The 16,199-nt window shown below is 38.6% G+C and overlaps 2 protein-coding genes across 2 annotated transcripts; both read right to left on the bottom strand.

The window, feature by feature from the left end:
* Nucleotides 1-1,209: 1,209 nt before the first annotated feature.
* Nucleotides 1,210-8,876, bottom strand: chga (chromogranin A). The gene is made up of 8 exons (XM_079647019.1): nucleotides 8,611-8,876; nucleotides 8,309-8,358; nucleotides 7,594-7,687; nucleotides 5,852-5,920; nucleotides 5,681-5,764; nucleotides 4,189-4,491; nucleotides 3,043-3,428; nucleotides 1,210-1,988 (listed from the first exon to the last, which is right to left on the bottom strand). The coding sequence occupies exons 1-8, from the start codon at nucleotides 8,654-8,656 to the stop codon at nucleotides 1,905-1,907; spliced, it is 1,116 nt and encodes a 371-aa protein (XP_079503145.1). The 5' UTR covers nucleotides 8,657-8,876; the 3' UTR covers nucleotides 1,210-1,904.
* Nucleotides 8,877-12,699: 3,823 nt separating this feature from the next.
* Nucleotides 12,700-15,441, bottom strand: LOC307016230 (phospholipase B1, membrane-associated-like; the record flags this gene model as incomplete). The annotated part of the gene is made up of 5 exons (XM_079645272.1): nucleotides 12,700-13,278; nucleotides 14,440-14,511; nucleotides 14,774-14,869; nucleotides 15,012-15,113; nucleotides 15,301-15,441. 5 exons carry the CDS (start codon nucleotides 15,439-15,441, stop codon nucleotides 13,141-13,143), a joined length of 549 nt encoding a protein of 182 aa, XP_079501398.1. The 3' UTR covers nucleotides 12,700-13,140.
* Between the last annotated feature and the right edge of the window lie 758 nt (nucleotides 15,442-16,199).

A 16,199-nucleotide genomic window follows, 5' to 3' on the forward strand; every position in this document is an offset into this window, starting at 1 on the left:
AAACTAAAAGAGGGTGCTTAAAATGTATTAGCCTATGTTTGATGCAAGGGCTTCATACTTTTCCAACAGTAAACTAGCAATTGCATGATTTTAAGTAATTAATAAGAAAAAGAAAAATGTTCAAGAGAGACTGTGGTGGCCTTTAAGATGTCCCTCGCTGACAGCACTCACCTTTGGAAAAGAGCATCGAGACTGTCTAATGTCGCCATCTGGTGCCCTTTTCAACGTGCTGTCATGGACTTCTTTAAATACGATTTTCAGCTTGTTTTGACATCCGTTACATAAATATTAATAAGGAGCAGACCTTTACAGCCTTACATAAATCTCGCTGTTCCACAGTTGTAATAGTTGGTTAAACAATATTTATATAATATGTCTAACAATGTCAATCCTAGCTTCTCTTCCCATCTTTTAAATGTTTGCTTAGTGTTTGATGTTAATCATGAATAAGTACTACCTTTTAATTGATGTGATTTTTTAGCAGTGCCATAGCATAACATGAAGGAAAACCATGTTTAGACTGTGTATTTGCACATATGTGTTAGGTTAGTACATACTGTCCATGGACACAGTTCCTAACAGTTTTCAGTCTACAGCAGCTATATTTATTCAAGCTGCCAGAGAAAGCAGAATTTTCTGTTCCATTTCCTCCTCTGCCCACACTCTATTCTTGTCTCTCCTCAATCCAGTTTTACTTCAGCTGAAGAGCTCTCAACATTTTTTACCGTCCAAATGCAGAGATTATTTTTAATACTGCACTTTATGAGTCCAAATGCTGGCTCTTTCTGCTTAATAGTAGCAACCAATGAATAATTTAACACTGACGCTAAAACTAAAGGTTAAATGATGTTGTCTTTAATGTTCTGCATGTACAGTGTGATGATTCATACTCTCAGCGTCTTCGCCCACAAACACACAGGTGCAGACTGTATAGTGTGATTTTTTTACGAGAAGTTCATTATGTGCTGTGAGTAAGAAACACAGTATAGTATTATGTTAAACAATTTCATTTAATTGGTCTTTACTGTTTTCTCTTTATTTTTGTGATGCAAGTGACGCCAAAAACGCAGTTTTTTTTACAGTTAAACAATCCATTGAGATACCTAGACGGTTGTAAATGGGTCAGAAAGCCGAGTTTATTGTAATAACTCTTTTGCAATTATTTATTTCATTTAAAAGACGCATTAAAAGGAATGAATAAAACAGAGATTTCAAGTTAAACTATTCAATTTATTGGTTTTCTTACATAAATGAATTACAGTTCATCATCTGCTAAAAATGTTCACTTATTGCCTTGGCATGATTAGAGTCATCTGTATCTGTAATAAGTAAGCATCTACATCTTCATTTCTGCCCCCAAGGTAAGCGTCCCAAAAAGAGCTCTGTACATGTATACATGCCGCTACTGTACAACCTCACCTTGTCTGTGTGTTTCAACCTGCATATGCCTCAACACAAATCCAATTGCTGTGTTAAAATCATTTTGAAGCAGGCGAGATACATTATGCAAAAAAAAGCTGATTGTCAAAGAAAAAAGGGAGAAACATGTTGTCAATCTACTGACAGAGGGGTTTTTCCTTCAGGAGCTTTGCTGTGTGCTCGGAATATTTGTTATGCATGTGTTAGAACGCACAGAACTTGTGCATCTGTTTGTTTTTTAGTATGCAAGTCTTACTGCTATGTGCATCTACTGTATTCTAATCTATGCGAGGGAAAGGAGGACACAGAGGAGGCCGCAGCTGTGTGGAGCAAGTGGGCATCCTCTGGAACAATAGCGAAAGATAACAAAATCTTGTCACATACTCAAACTCTCTATCTGTGTAAAACAGGCAGCCGATGAAGCGGAGGAGGACGAGGGGGCAGAGGAGGTTGCGATGTCAACTTTTTTTAAACCAATCTCTCTCTCAGCCTCGCCGCATCTCATGGAGTTTCTGGGCAACATTTTCCAGCTCTGACTCGATGGCTGCCAGGCTTTCAATCTCTGGCTCCTGCCGAAATAATGAGGGGAGAGCAAGTAGGAAAAATATTCAGCAAACAATCATGTATTTTCTTTAACAAAAGCACTAAACGTATTTAGACACAATCAGTTGCCATTCATTGTTGTTTTGGCTGTTAGCAAGAACACCATATCACCCGAATCGCCTCCTTTAGCCTCATACTATTGCAACCAGCCACCAACTGTTACATATTATGTAACAGTTGGTGGCTAGTAAGACAAGCCCAGTATGATAAAACTTGCTGTCAAGCAGCAGCTGCGCCATTTTTTATGTTTATGGGATTTAAACTGTCGGAGATATTCTGCTTCATTATTTGTTTGTCAGTTAATCACAGAAACCTTATCAGTGTTTGGGCTTGAGCTAGCAAACCAGCTACATGCAGCTACAACAATTGCTAGTTAGCCTTGGAATGTAGAAAATCTAATCATAAATAAAGTAAAATTAACTAAACAGTTTAACGACTTGGGAAATATGTTTATTTGCTTTCTAGACAAAAGTTAAGTGAGATGATAGAATCCACTCTCATATCTGTAGGCTAACTTTCAAGCTAGCTCAAGAAGCTGTTAGCTTAGCTTAATTTAATGACTGGGAACAAGGGGAAAGAGCTAGCTTGTCTTTTTCCAAAACCCCCTATAACTTCAAATTAAGTTTTCTAACTTGATATTCAATAAGTTACATCTAGTTGTTTAATCTGTAGAAAATGTTTAAAAAACATGTGCAGATTTACAAAGTAGTTATCAAGAAAAACAAGATATACGAGGTTAAAATATTAGCATAAGCGTGAAAACAGTTACAGTTTTCTACGCTTTGACAGAGCCTGGCTATCTGTTTCTGCCTTGACCCGGTCTTTTAGCTAAATGAAGCTAACTTGCTGCTGTCAGTAGCTTCACATTCACTACACACAGTAAAGTGGAATCAATCTTCTATCTAACTCGCAGGAAGAAAGCAAACCAATTTGTTTCCCAACAAGTTGAACTCTGTATTAATTGTAGCTGCTTGACCGAGCCCTAACACTTGTAAGGAGATAAAGGGGTGGATTGCACACCTCTGTCTTCCGGCTGCCGCTCCCCTCCTCCTCCAGCCCCCTCCTCTCCTCAGGTGTCCTTCTAGCGATCATCTGCAGCTCCTTCTCCTCTGGAGTCTCATGGGTGTTTCTCTTCTTCTCCTCCTCTTCCTCCGTGAGCTCTTGCGAGTGATGTGGCACCTCCTGTTCTGTGTTGAGCTCCTTTCCGACTGCTTTCTTCCTTAACGCCAAAGCCTTGCCCCTTTTGGTCCATCGCTTCAGGCCCCCCTCCTTCTTCATCTCTCTTTCATCCTCTTCCTGTTTCTTCTCTGGTGCAAATCTCTTGACATCGTCCCATTCTTCTTCAACAAAGGTCTTCTCTTTTGATTCGAATCTGGGAGCATCTCCCTTTTCACCAGATCCAGGACCTGAATATGAAAATAAATAATGTTTTTTTTTTTACTGTGACACTTCACTACAGCAGTCTCATACTCTCCAACATCAGCAAGATTCCACTTCTCCTAATGAAATATATCTTGCCAGCTGGCGGCTCTGCTTTATGAGAACTAAAAGCATGGCTGGGGCATTTAGATGACTTTGCAGAGGCTCACTTTTAGAGAAAAGGTATTTCATTGTATTTTGCCATTTTAGCTCAGAGAAGAATAATCCCTCTGTTAATCTGTTGAAAGGTCTGGAGATTAAAACCACATCTTGATTTCAGTCTCGACATAAGGATAGAGAGTATGGTTAAGTAATCCAGCTGTAACTAGCTCATTTGAATTCTGGGACGTGCAGACATTTAATCATCTCTGTTGGTGTGCTGCTGTCAGTTTGCCAGCCTGTTGGCCCCCTCCCCTGTCAGGGGGCTGATTTCATCATGCAGATGGAAGCACTTCCATCAATCACACAGTCCTGTGGAGGCAGGCGGTTTCAACTACAAAGCTTTGCACTCTCCCTATCTAAAGAGTCGGATATCTGCCTTTGGTCAACTTTTTTGCATTTTTTAATTAGCTTGGATGTAATTATTCTTGACATAAAAACACAAGATTTGAATGGAAGTGAAAACATCAAGATCTAAATATTCTAATATTTTTTTCATTTACATTTTTTTGTTTCTTTCACTCCAACAGAAATGATCTGCAAAAATTAGAGAGGCATACAGTAAGTAAACAGGACATGTCTACGTGCCTTTCTTCTGCTTAATCACGTGTTCCTCCTCTGAATTTGCTCCCTTCTCTTCTTCTTCTTTCTCCCTCTTCTCAGCTTTGCCCTCAGTGGACTCATCCTCAGACTCGGAGGCGTGACTTCCTGGGCTCTCGTTCTTTTCCCTCTTCTCTTTCACCTCTCCAGCGACGTGATTGTCCTCCCGTGACCCTCCATTTCCCCGGCTGTCCTCATTTTCTTCCTCTCTGTCTCCATTTCCATCCCTCTTCTTCTGGGACAGGATGGATCGTTCACCTGGGCTTCCTAAAGCCTCCAACATGGATCGATCTGAAAATGGGGGGGGGGTTTAATTTACTAAAGAACATTGATTTTCCCGTGAGGGTAACGGAAGGTGCTTACACAAAGCACAACAGTTTATTGACGATGCCACTTCATGTCGTACCTTTCAAATCTGTGTGCTTTTACTTAATGGAGTGGGTAAGTATGTCCGGCTTTACGTGACAAAATAATAAATAAAATAGTTTGATGCTTTAATGTGTCTGCCTTTCTATTTAACAATAAAAACAGAAAAAAAGACGCACAAATTAACTGATTGTTTAATAATAGATAGAAAAATGCCAATTTTGATGTTCCAGCCTCTTAAATGTTAACATTTGTTTTGTATTATTGTAAAATAAATGTTGCCCAAATGAAACAACTTGAAGACCTGATCTTGGGCTCTGGGAATTAGTAATAACCTCTTTTGTTCACAACAAATAATCAAAAGGTTAATCAACAGTGCAAAACATTAAAGTAATATCACCCTAACTAATATAAGCCGCTGACGCTATCTGACACCGTGTGAGTTAGTGGCAATGAAAAGCTTTCGTTAGCAAGTAATTATACATTACAAAAATGGATCACAATGTAATATAGGTATTACCTTTTTTCTGTTTTCATCGTTAAGATCAGATGTTTGTGACAATGACAAAATAACATTATACTGTAAGCCTTTTTGATTAGTAGCTACTTGTTCTAATGGAGCTTAGGAAGAATTGATGGTAATGTCTCTCCGGATATCTGCAACACTTGGCAACTGACAAAACAATCTCGATGGATAAATACTACTGTCCCTTTAAGGTTCGCTGTCAGAAAACCAACAGGATCAGGAATGGTGAACCTTATTAGTCATTGCTTTACTTTGTATACTCTCCCACTGTGTGCTTTACAGGTAGTATGCCACTAAGTAAACAAAAAGCCATGTGTTGTCAGGTGGGAGCACCTCAGGGTTGTTCTGATTCTTACAACAGAGAGCATCAGCAAAGTTAAAATGAACCTCAGCATATCTCCTCTGTTTGTCAGCCCTGCTTTGCTGGCAATATAAAATAGGGAAATAATGAAAGTGATGCATAATTTTTGACAGCTGGTGCACGTTTTAAATGCTGATAAGAGATCATCCTGAAAATGTAGGTGACTGAAATGAAAAGAAAGCGTAATGATGCAGAAGGTATGAGTCTGAACCTATGCAGAAACTCACCAGCAAAATCATCCGCAGTCTGAGGAGACCGTGTGGCTGGTTCAGCTGTAGCATCTCTCTGCAACAGAGCTCTCTCCTGACCACCTAGAATGAAAATGAATTATTGAAGCGTCCTGTTTTCCACATGTAAACAAGCACCCGAACAGACGTGCTGTGTGATGTTTGACTCACCTCGAACAGCGATCTCCTGCAGCTCCTTCAGAAAGTTATGATGTCGTAGAATGGAAACAAGCCTGTCATCTGCGTAGAACACATACATATGGAAATACACATCAAAACGCAGGCAAATGAGTGGTGTGATGTCCCACTTTGGAAAGAGAGACAGCTAAGGGGTGAAACAGAGGTGTGTGTCGTTCCCCTTCACTTATTCAAAGGACTCAGCAACTTGCTTCAGAGGTTCGTCACAGTTAATTGCCCACAAATGTACTGCTTTCAAAGCAAGAGCACAATGAGTCATTCGGCCCACAGAGACTCCCTGAGAGAAGCAGCAGTGAGCATTGGACTTTTTTGCTGACCCACAAACGGCACTGCACACAAGCACAAAAGAGACGACTACTGTACAGCGCTGTGCTCTGATAACAGAATCTGTGATCTGTTTTTCGATCACTTTGACTCCCCCTTTTCTCCCCCTTCCCTCTTGGCATCCCTCCGGTGGAGTATTGTTTCCCGCTCTCAGTTACAAAGATTGGTGAGTAATGCTGCCATTGATTTTTTACAACAAGGGCAGCATGAAGGTAATTCACCGGCTATGTAACTGAATACTTAACTCAGTGCTAGAGACCCTGCTGCATTAAAGGGAGAGGGGGTTTTATACCTGGCAGCCATCGCATCAATCCATTAACCTTATGATGTGAGCGGCATGCTCTCCATGAAACATAATAAAGATGGTCTATGGTTAACATAAAGCTGTACACATACATCACCTTCATTTATAGATACAATAAGTAACATTGACGACATGCCAAGGTCTTGGTAGGCTGCAGGATGTTGTAAAGGTTTACATAACAGCACTGCATTACTGTAATACATGGATACAATAAGAAACTCTTGGATTGGATGTGTGATCTAATGTTTATGTATTTCAGCAGTTTCTTGAAAATGGAACAAAATTAAAAATGGATGACATCATCTTCTGGCGTATCAGTGGGATATGGCTTAAACGTTTTCATTTTTGTGTCACATGAATATCACTTGATATCAAGGAAACCATGTCCGTTCCTTGTCTTTCAGGGCTGGCCCCTTGTCATAAATTAAAAAGTCACATTTAAAGGTTAATGAATATTGTTGGTTGAGTGAAAATGTATTAATAATAATAATACGTTTAATTTATATAGCGCTTCTCATCTGCCAAGACAAATCTCGAAGCGCGTATTGGATATGTATGGAGGCCGAGAACAGTTCTGTTCAGATCACAAGTACATTATTATCTTGAAATATCAAAGCTTGTCTTCATGCAACTGGAGTGAAAACTAAAGATTTCTCAAGAAAGCTATTCATTCATCACGAGAACACAACTTTTGGTATCTGAAGATTGAGGACTAATTATGGAGAGCTTGAAAATAAGTGTCAAGTTCACGACAGTTAGCGAAGTTACATAACTGAACAGTAAGTCCAGGCATAAATGTGTAATTTAGTTTTCTCCTAAAATGACAAGGACAAATCTGTGTTTGACCTTGACAGTGTCATGCGTTGATCAATAGTCGCTACTACTTGATTATAGTCCTTTTCTCAAGATTAGAAATGTATTGGCTTGTGATCTCTGTGTGATCTCTTGTGATGTCTTTAATGGAAGTTTAGAAAAACACTTAAATCTAACTCTTCAACTAATTTTCTATTAACATTCATTACAATTAATAACATTAACATTATCAAACTGAGATAAATACAGTGTCTGTCCTCTGGGTGTGTCTCACCTGTCTTCAGCGTGGTCAAACACTCCTGACTGACAGGTTCGGGGCGGGGTCTCGAGAGGACATCTGCCAATGCCTCCACAATGCATTTCATCACCTGCAGACACACACAGCAACAAAATGACTTCAAAACCTTTTTCTGTGACAATCTGAAATGTCTGATATGCTGCGAATGAAGGTGATACAGGAATACATCTCCATGTGCTGAACAGTTTGAATGCTGATCTTCAACCAGTAATTAAAATAAGGGAAACATCTCAGAAGGATGATCAAAAATAATTCCAACTCCCATTCTGCTTTTAATGTCAAGCCACTGGCCGGATCATATATTCACTCATTCATGCTATTCAAAGCTCCCTGTCTTTGAAAGTCCCTCAGCCAACTCCCATCCCTCTCTTTTACACATCGTCCATATCTCGCCTTCATTCTCTTGTCTCTCTAAACCTGTTCTAGAAACTCCCTCTCTCCCTCCATCAATATGTGAACTCGCACAGGTAAAGGCCCTCCATTTCTCTTAGAATTAATTTGTAATGTGGTTATACTAAAATTGCCTCCAGCAGAAAATATAGTTAAATCAGTTAAATTGCTTGAATTAAGTATTCATAATCCCAGATTACCTTTTGAATGCTGCTAGTAGTCCCACTGTGACAAAGAAGCACATGTAATTCACCTTTATCAATAAAAATAATAATGTTGATGATGATCACAAAATCTTTACCTTCACGTCCTCATTCTCCAGCTGACTTGGAGTCACTGGCAATGACAGAACTGCAAAGAAAAGGAGGAAAATATGAATCATGATTTGTTATAATGCCCGAAGCTATTCCCACTGTTACTAAAACACAGTGACAGCAGGGGACTGAATGTGCCAAAAGGTGCAGGTGCATTCACTCCAGCTTCCGCCGCAATTAAAGACGTGTGTCGCTGTCCTTGGTGCTGAGCCAGTCCGTCTCTAATGCAGGAAACAGAAACCTACACCAACAGAATGATGTCACTTAACATCAATGAGCATTTCCTTACCGCAGCTTGACAGTAGAGTCAAAACGAACAGTCCTCTCCCGATCATGTTTGGAAACGAGGTGCATAAAGCTCTCCAGGAATATGAAAGAAGCAAAGCTTATATCAGAAGGTTCAATTTTAACCCCTCTAAGGACACTTGGTGGGTTTTTACGGACGCATCCTGAACTAAACTAAGCCACTTTTCTGTATTTCTGGAGAGCTAAATATCCTGCAGCAGCATCTGAGAACCGGCAGCCTCTTCTCTCTCTCCACCGACGACTCGCCGCAACAGCTCCCGCTTTTATAGCACGGTGCGGAGAGCGGAAGTGACGTCATCTCGAAGCAAATTATCCGTATCGTACCTGCTGGTTTTACCTACATGTTTGTCAGGGCGTTTACAGGTTTACAGGACTTATCAACTATGGAAGTATTCACACTGCTAGTTTCTAAAGTCAGTTTTTTTTTTTTTATGAAAGTTGTTCCACTATACTGCAGTCAGTGACCCATTGCATCATTGGAAAATGCCCTTAATCTAGCGGAACATTTTTAGAAATATAATTAAATGCAGAGGACGATCTCTTTGGAAAACAGCCTACTTTCATCTCTTTAATATCATTGTTAAAAAATCTGAAAAACGCTTTCATTAGTGAAACAATTAATAATCAAACTATGCTTTATTAATCCCAGGGGAAAATAAGGTTCTTGACAGTTGCTCCATGTAAGAAAAAACAAACAAATATGTATATAATCATAAGAAGTAAAAATGTTGAACACAATTCCTTTAAGACACTGGGACACAGCGTCTCAGGCGTTTTAGTGGAACTTCACATAAGCCAGGTCATGATCTTTTTTCTTTAAAAAAAAATTAAATATATTATATATATATTATACATATTTTAACGATTGTTAATATCTTTATAATATTTTTTTGGCTTTCAACCTCTCCTGCACAACTACAGACAATCGTCATTATTTTTTGTTTAATGTGTAGTGTCTTTTTGAATACATGATGTAGGCCTACATGTTCAAGTAAAATTAAAATGATATGTTTGAATTTATTTTACAATCTATGACGTTGCAGTCTTCATTGTGTAGTGTTTCCATGCACGACAAAGCCCTATCATCACACTGTGTTTGCTGATCATGTCTCCTGGCTGGCTGAATGTGTTGCTAGGTGACGGTTTATTGAAAATGATTGCTGTCTTCACTGTAACTGTTCCTGCTCTGATCATGTGAGCTATTGGCTTGAATACAGAAATGCCATGAAAAGCAGCATTTACCCTTCTTATCAGAGACAAATGGGAACAGGATTTAAACTGTGTGACATAATAGACTAGATGCAGGATATATGTTGCTATAACTACGTGTTGTAATTTATGAATAGTACTTAATGGATTAGATGAAGTGAAATAAATTGTACGCACCATGAAGAAATGATCAAATCATCATGACTTCATGGGATTAGTTAAAGGGAAACTATAAACACATTTTCTTATTCTTACATTAGTCCTATGGCCTTACAATGTCCAAAATGAATAGCAAACATGAACACTAAAAACATTAAATATCAAATCCGGTACATTTTCTGTTTCAAAACTGAGAACACGTTTAAAGAAAAAAACGTAATTTAGGTTATTTTATGAAAAACAACACAACCAGTCCCATATTCATTGTCTATGAAGCAGCTCTGGATTTGAGACAGTTGCTCATATTCACAAGTTCACTTTTTTAGGCCATGTAAATAACTCATGTACCTATCAACTTAGGTAAATGTTTGTATATGTACATGTATGCGGAACTGCAGGACGGAGTCCAGAACAAATGTCCTCACGGGGACAATAAAGTGTATCGTATCGTATAACTTCCACAATGTTTCAAATCCTCTAGAAGTTTGAAAGCATGTCTCAGAATGTGTTCATCGAGCGTTATAATAATAATAATAATAATAATAACTTTTATTTATATAGCGCTTTTCAATAACCCAAAGTCGCTTACAAAAAAAATTAAAAGTACAGAAAGGGGGTGAACAGGCAGAAGACAACATATTGGACAAGAAAATTGAACATGAACATTACATGAACAGGCAAAGGACAACACAGGGGGGGAGCAAGCATAGGACAACGAGCAAAAGACAACATAATGGAAAAGAGGAAAGAAAAAGTTGATGAATGTATGAATAAGAGATGCAGCGTGGGGTGAATAAGAGATACAGCGTGGGGTGTGAGTGAAGTCAGTGGGTTGGGGGGTAGGGTATAATATTTATATGTACAAATGGGAATTACGATTAGATTTGAGAACTATTGCTAGAGAGTTCTATTTTTGCCATACTGTTTTGTCACGCCTCCATTTCGTCAATTCAAAGATTATTGTATGAAGTCATTATATATGATTGATAACGTAATGGTTATCATTGATTTGATTGTGTATTCCTTAAGCATGTCTGGTTATAGTGTTAAAGAGGACATATTATGTTAATGTTCAGCTTCATAATTGTATTTTGTGTCTCTACTTTGACATGTTAACATGCTTTAATGTTCAAAAAGCTGCTGCACCTCTTTTCACCCTCTGTCTGAAACCAGAGCCCAGTCTGCTTTGATTGAAACTCCAAATAGCACAACAGGGCCCGTTGAAGTATTATTAAATGGCCTGTTTGAATTAATCAAATGTAATAGTGCATAATTAAGGTTGATGTTTCTCATTTAAAGGTCTGTCTTCACAAACAGATTACTACCAACCTGTGGAGCATCCTAAAACGGTTTGCTCTCTTTTTACCTCATAAGCAGCAAGTCCCAGGTGTACTTAGATCTACGAGGTCATTTTCTCTTTTGTTACTGACACATTCATTAAAAACCTGACAGACAAAGAGGTTTCCAGGGTGAGCGTAGGACTGTTTGTTGTTTCAAATTTCCTCCTGCGGCATCCATTGAGATCCCAGAGATCTCATTACCCTTCAAAGAGACAATAAAAGGACAATTTGCGTCAGTTCTATATTTGTCTCGCATAAACCAGCGACGGCTTTGTTTAAACATGGAGAGGGTTTTTCTTTGAATGCAGTCATAATCAAATCCACCAGCTACGTGAATGGACTGAAATGGATCCAAAGGTAGAAATTAGAAAAAACAACATATTGTAAAAGGGCTCACTCAATAAATTAAAACACATGTCTCCTATTCAAAGTGAACGTCCAAAAGGTTTTCCCTGCTTTCTGAGAGACATGTTTATCTTAGAAAAACATCCCATTCTGTTCTTTACATCTCAACCCAACCATGCTGAGTACACACGCAGCCTGCTTTTCATTTCCATTCAAGAGCTTAATTATCATTTCTGAGCAAACCTGAGCTGAGCTTAATATAGCTTCCACCTGCCCGCGTAGTCATACTCTTCAAACAGAGTCAATACATAGTAAACCGCATGCTCTCTACCAGAAACACGATGAATAGAGATCTAATCTGTAGAAGGTGATGGTACACAGATACTCTGAATGGTTGTGGTTGTGTGCAGATGACTCACCATAAGGTAGTCTGTAGGAGATTCAGTGTTTCTGTTCAGTGGGGTGGATTACCTGGCCTCTTGGAGTGCTCAGCACATTATAATGCAGGACAGAGCAGTGAAAGTGGGCCAGCAGCAGCCTGGAGATCTGAAGGGAAGATGTGTCTCAAACACAACATTAACTGTTTAAGCAATGGAAGACGAGGTACTTAGCTTCGGTAAAATAATTAATATAAAAATGTAAACAAGACCAAATCCAGAATTTATCTTTAATACAAAGATATCACAAGCCCAAATGTACTGTAGCTTAAGTATCATAAGTTAATCTTTTCACTATACAGAACAATTCCCCTTTAATTGCATTTAAGGATATATTACCTAATATGTAGAAGGCATTTGAACTACTTTAGATACAATGATGACTTGTCAGGAAGACAATATAAACAATATATTTTAATTAATAAGCTTTTTCATATATCATATTGTATATATATATGCAATTCAACAAGAGTAAACAGAACAAGCTCTGTTAATATAAGAACAATGTATCTGAGAAATGTCATTCTAAAAGAATTCACGATTCCTACACAAAAAAACACTTTCAAAAACATTTTGGTCAAAATCTGATTATTTTTATTAATGAATGTACAAACTTCACAAAATATTCATCTACATGCTTCTTTACAAAATCTGCAACTTATATTAGGTGATACAGTGTATTCAAAGCAACTACTGTACTAGCCAGACCGTTGCTTAAAAATACACCTAGAGTTTATTATTCCAATGAGGGGAAAACTGAGGACCACCCCATCCCCTCAGTTAGTGTGTTTGGACTGATAAATCATATAGAATATCAAATATGTTTTTCTTCCAGCAACAGATCCATCCAAAGAAAGCTTCTCACCTACAACAGTCTCAACATGCCAATAAAATATAATAATATTCAGTATTCAGTTGCAAAGTCTGGCTGACCAACTCTACTTTGCATATGTATCGCTCTGAAACCCCAACAGCAACCAACGCAGCACGGGCAGGCTGGAAAACAGTCCAGAAAAGTGAAAGCTACATAACCGGGAGACATGCCAGAGCTGTGAGGAGCAGCAGGAGGAGGAGGAGGGCTGCCTGCGAGAGAGTGGCAGACTGCAGGGGGGGGTGACCGGAGCGGGCTGCCAGGGGCCGGGTGAACATGTACGGGTGCTCCTGCAGAAGGGACATGGAGATAAGGGGATTGTTAGCGTTTATGGCTCTATATTTTCTGCCTGAACATCTTGCTAAATGTGTCACAACTTAAAAAATGGATCTTACTTAACAGTCTATTACAATTCAAAATGATGCCGTTGCGTTTGAGTTCACAAAATCTCAGTGGCTGTGCGTTTATCTTGATATGGTATGAATTGTGCACTTGCTAGGAATTAGATGATATTCAACTTTATTAGATTAGATTCTACTTTATTGTCATTGCACAGAGTACAAGTACCAAGACAACGACATGTAGTTTACATCCAACCAGAAGTGCGAATGATGGTGTTAAAGAGAAAAATATCTTATCCAAATCCATTTATGTAAATGTATTTATGACACATTCCCCAGTGTATTATACGGACATCTACAACACCAAGAGTTGTGGCCACTAGTTCTTTTTCCTTTTGCCCCATTTGGATTTAATTATTTATTTTGTATTATTATTTTCATTTTAACCCGTCCCCCACCATTTTTTAAAATCTTTTTTTTCTTTTTTATTATATAATTGTTGCTTTAATTTCTAGTGCATATTCTAAATCTCCACAAAAGTTGGCCACGAATAAATAAATCAACTTGCTGCATTGTGAGGCAGCTGCGTTCAGGGACTGCTCTGAACTGATTTCCTTGGTGTATTTCAAATATTCTGACAAATATGTCAGTCATTGGAGGACACATAGAAGACAGAAAATAAACAAACATTATGTAATCACAGAGAAATATTTTAGCAGAAACTCCTAGAAAATAAAATGGATATGAAATCTTAACCAGTAACTATCCTGAATAACTGAAATGTTGACTTTAATTAAATGTATTATGTTAACAGATTCCACATTACTGTATTTGGTGGTTATTTGGAAGCATTTTTCAATTTAAACTTAACGTTAATGCTTTCAACTAACCTAATGCAGTTATGTGAAATCTGTTGACATAATACATTCAATTAAAGTCAACATTTCCTTTTTTTCAGTGATCCTGAAATGGTTTCGGACCTCTGCAAGATTATTTTCATTCTTTACTTTCATGAAGACATCTAGGTAATTATTTCTCAATAAAACACATTATGAAATAAAAGAAATCCTGAATATTTTAGGAAAAAACACAGATTTTATACTGCCTTACCATGGAAGGACAGATGAGACTGATGGGGTCGGAGAAGCTGCTCACGATCATCTTTCCCCCCTCTGGCTGAAACTGGAAAGCAGAACACAGAGAAGAGGACAAAACAAAAATGTAATCTTGAAATATTTAATAACCTTGATGAGAAAATAATCATTTAAAATGTCCTTCATTTCCCTTTGCCTGTGATCTAGAGTTTCTATTAGAATATTCCTTATGTTCCATCCTTTTGTGTCATTTCTTTACACCTCCTGAATTGCAATGGAGGTGATGGAGGTGATGGTTGACTTTTGACCTCCTGTCTCGTTAAAAACAAGCAGTGTGACTCATTGCTCACCATGTTGTTCCACAGTCCCTTCGCCAGCTCTTCGTGTCCCTTAATGGTGAAGTGAAAGCAGTCGTGAGTGAAGAAGGTCATATCGATCTTCCCGTTCTGTGCAGAGACAAAACAAACGCTGTTGGATCTTCTCATGTTTACAAAGCAGCTGTCACACTTCATTAATTAGTCAATAATTAATGTGCGATTTCACACTAATTCATCTCCTCAGATTTCATTCAGAGTGAGGGTGGATTACCGGGAGGCGGGGGGGGTCAGCGTGTTTCAGAAAGGGCTGAAGAACCACGGCGAAGTCGTCCCTGAAGAACCGGTCACTGAACAGCAGCAACTCAAGCCTCTTCTGTGGAATAAAGCACAATACAACCCAATGTATCCTCTATTTTACATAACAACAGCAATTCCTTCCAGAGGGTTATTAACTGGCCCTATGCACCAGTTTGTTCATTACGGTGTTTTATTCAAATAGGAATTTCCCAAAATCAATCCTGATCTTGCAGGATGGTTAATGATAATTTAAAATGTTGTACCTGGAACTCCAGATTGACTTCTACCAGCTCCCGTAGCTCCTCAGACCGGGCTGCTGGCTCTATCAGGCACGAGCAGAAAGACCTACAGCGGAATAGAAATACAAAACAACGGAGTGAAATTGTATTAATAAGCGCATACATTCTAGAGGTATGGCCAATAACCTGTTTTGTAAGGTTGCATTGACGTTGACCTGTTAACACCAAAATGTAATCATCTTATTCTTAAATTAAGGCGGATGTTTGTGTGAATTTGAAGCAATCGCTCAACATTTTGGTCGCAAATCCAAGGCTACTGTAACCAAAACAGGAAAATATATTTTTAAACAATGACATTACAAATAAATAGTGCGCTACATGGTTCAGTTCAAATGGACAGAACAAGTCCATTCTCAGTGTATGTCTACTGCAGGGATCCACTGCCAACAGTAACTTCATATACAGTACAAGTTGTTTATAGGACCATGATGGCTGCTTATCTAGTTATGTTTTCCATGAATTCTTCTTGTTGGACCTGAACTCAGGCTGAAAAAGAGCACTCGTAAATATTCCCTTTGCATCAGGTGGATTGGAAAACAGAGTAAAGGTCAAACATCATACTTAAAGGTCCCCTATTATACTCTTTGTCAAGAATATCTCTCAGATATACACAGAACATGTCTCTGAAGTTTTGGCTCGAAATACCAAACAGATCATGCGTTACAGCATCCCATAAACCCCTCTGTTTCAGCAATGTTTAAAGTGCCGATTGTGTCATTTTAAATGCAATTGAGCTGCTGCTGCTGCTGCTGGCCACGCCCCTCTGAGAGATGATTGGTTTATGATATGGGAGGCGTGTGGTGCAGTGGGTTTTGCGTTGGTGTTCGGATCAGGGGGCCACAGGTTCAAACCCCACTGCAGTC

The sequence above is a fragment of the Notothenia rossii genome (assembly GCF_949606895.1).
Source record: "Notothenia rossii genome assembly, chromosome: 8".
Lineage (NCBI taxonomy): Eukaryota > Metazoa > Chordata > Actinopteri > Perciformes > Nototheniidae > Notothenia > Notothenia rossii.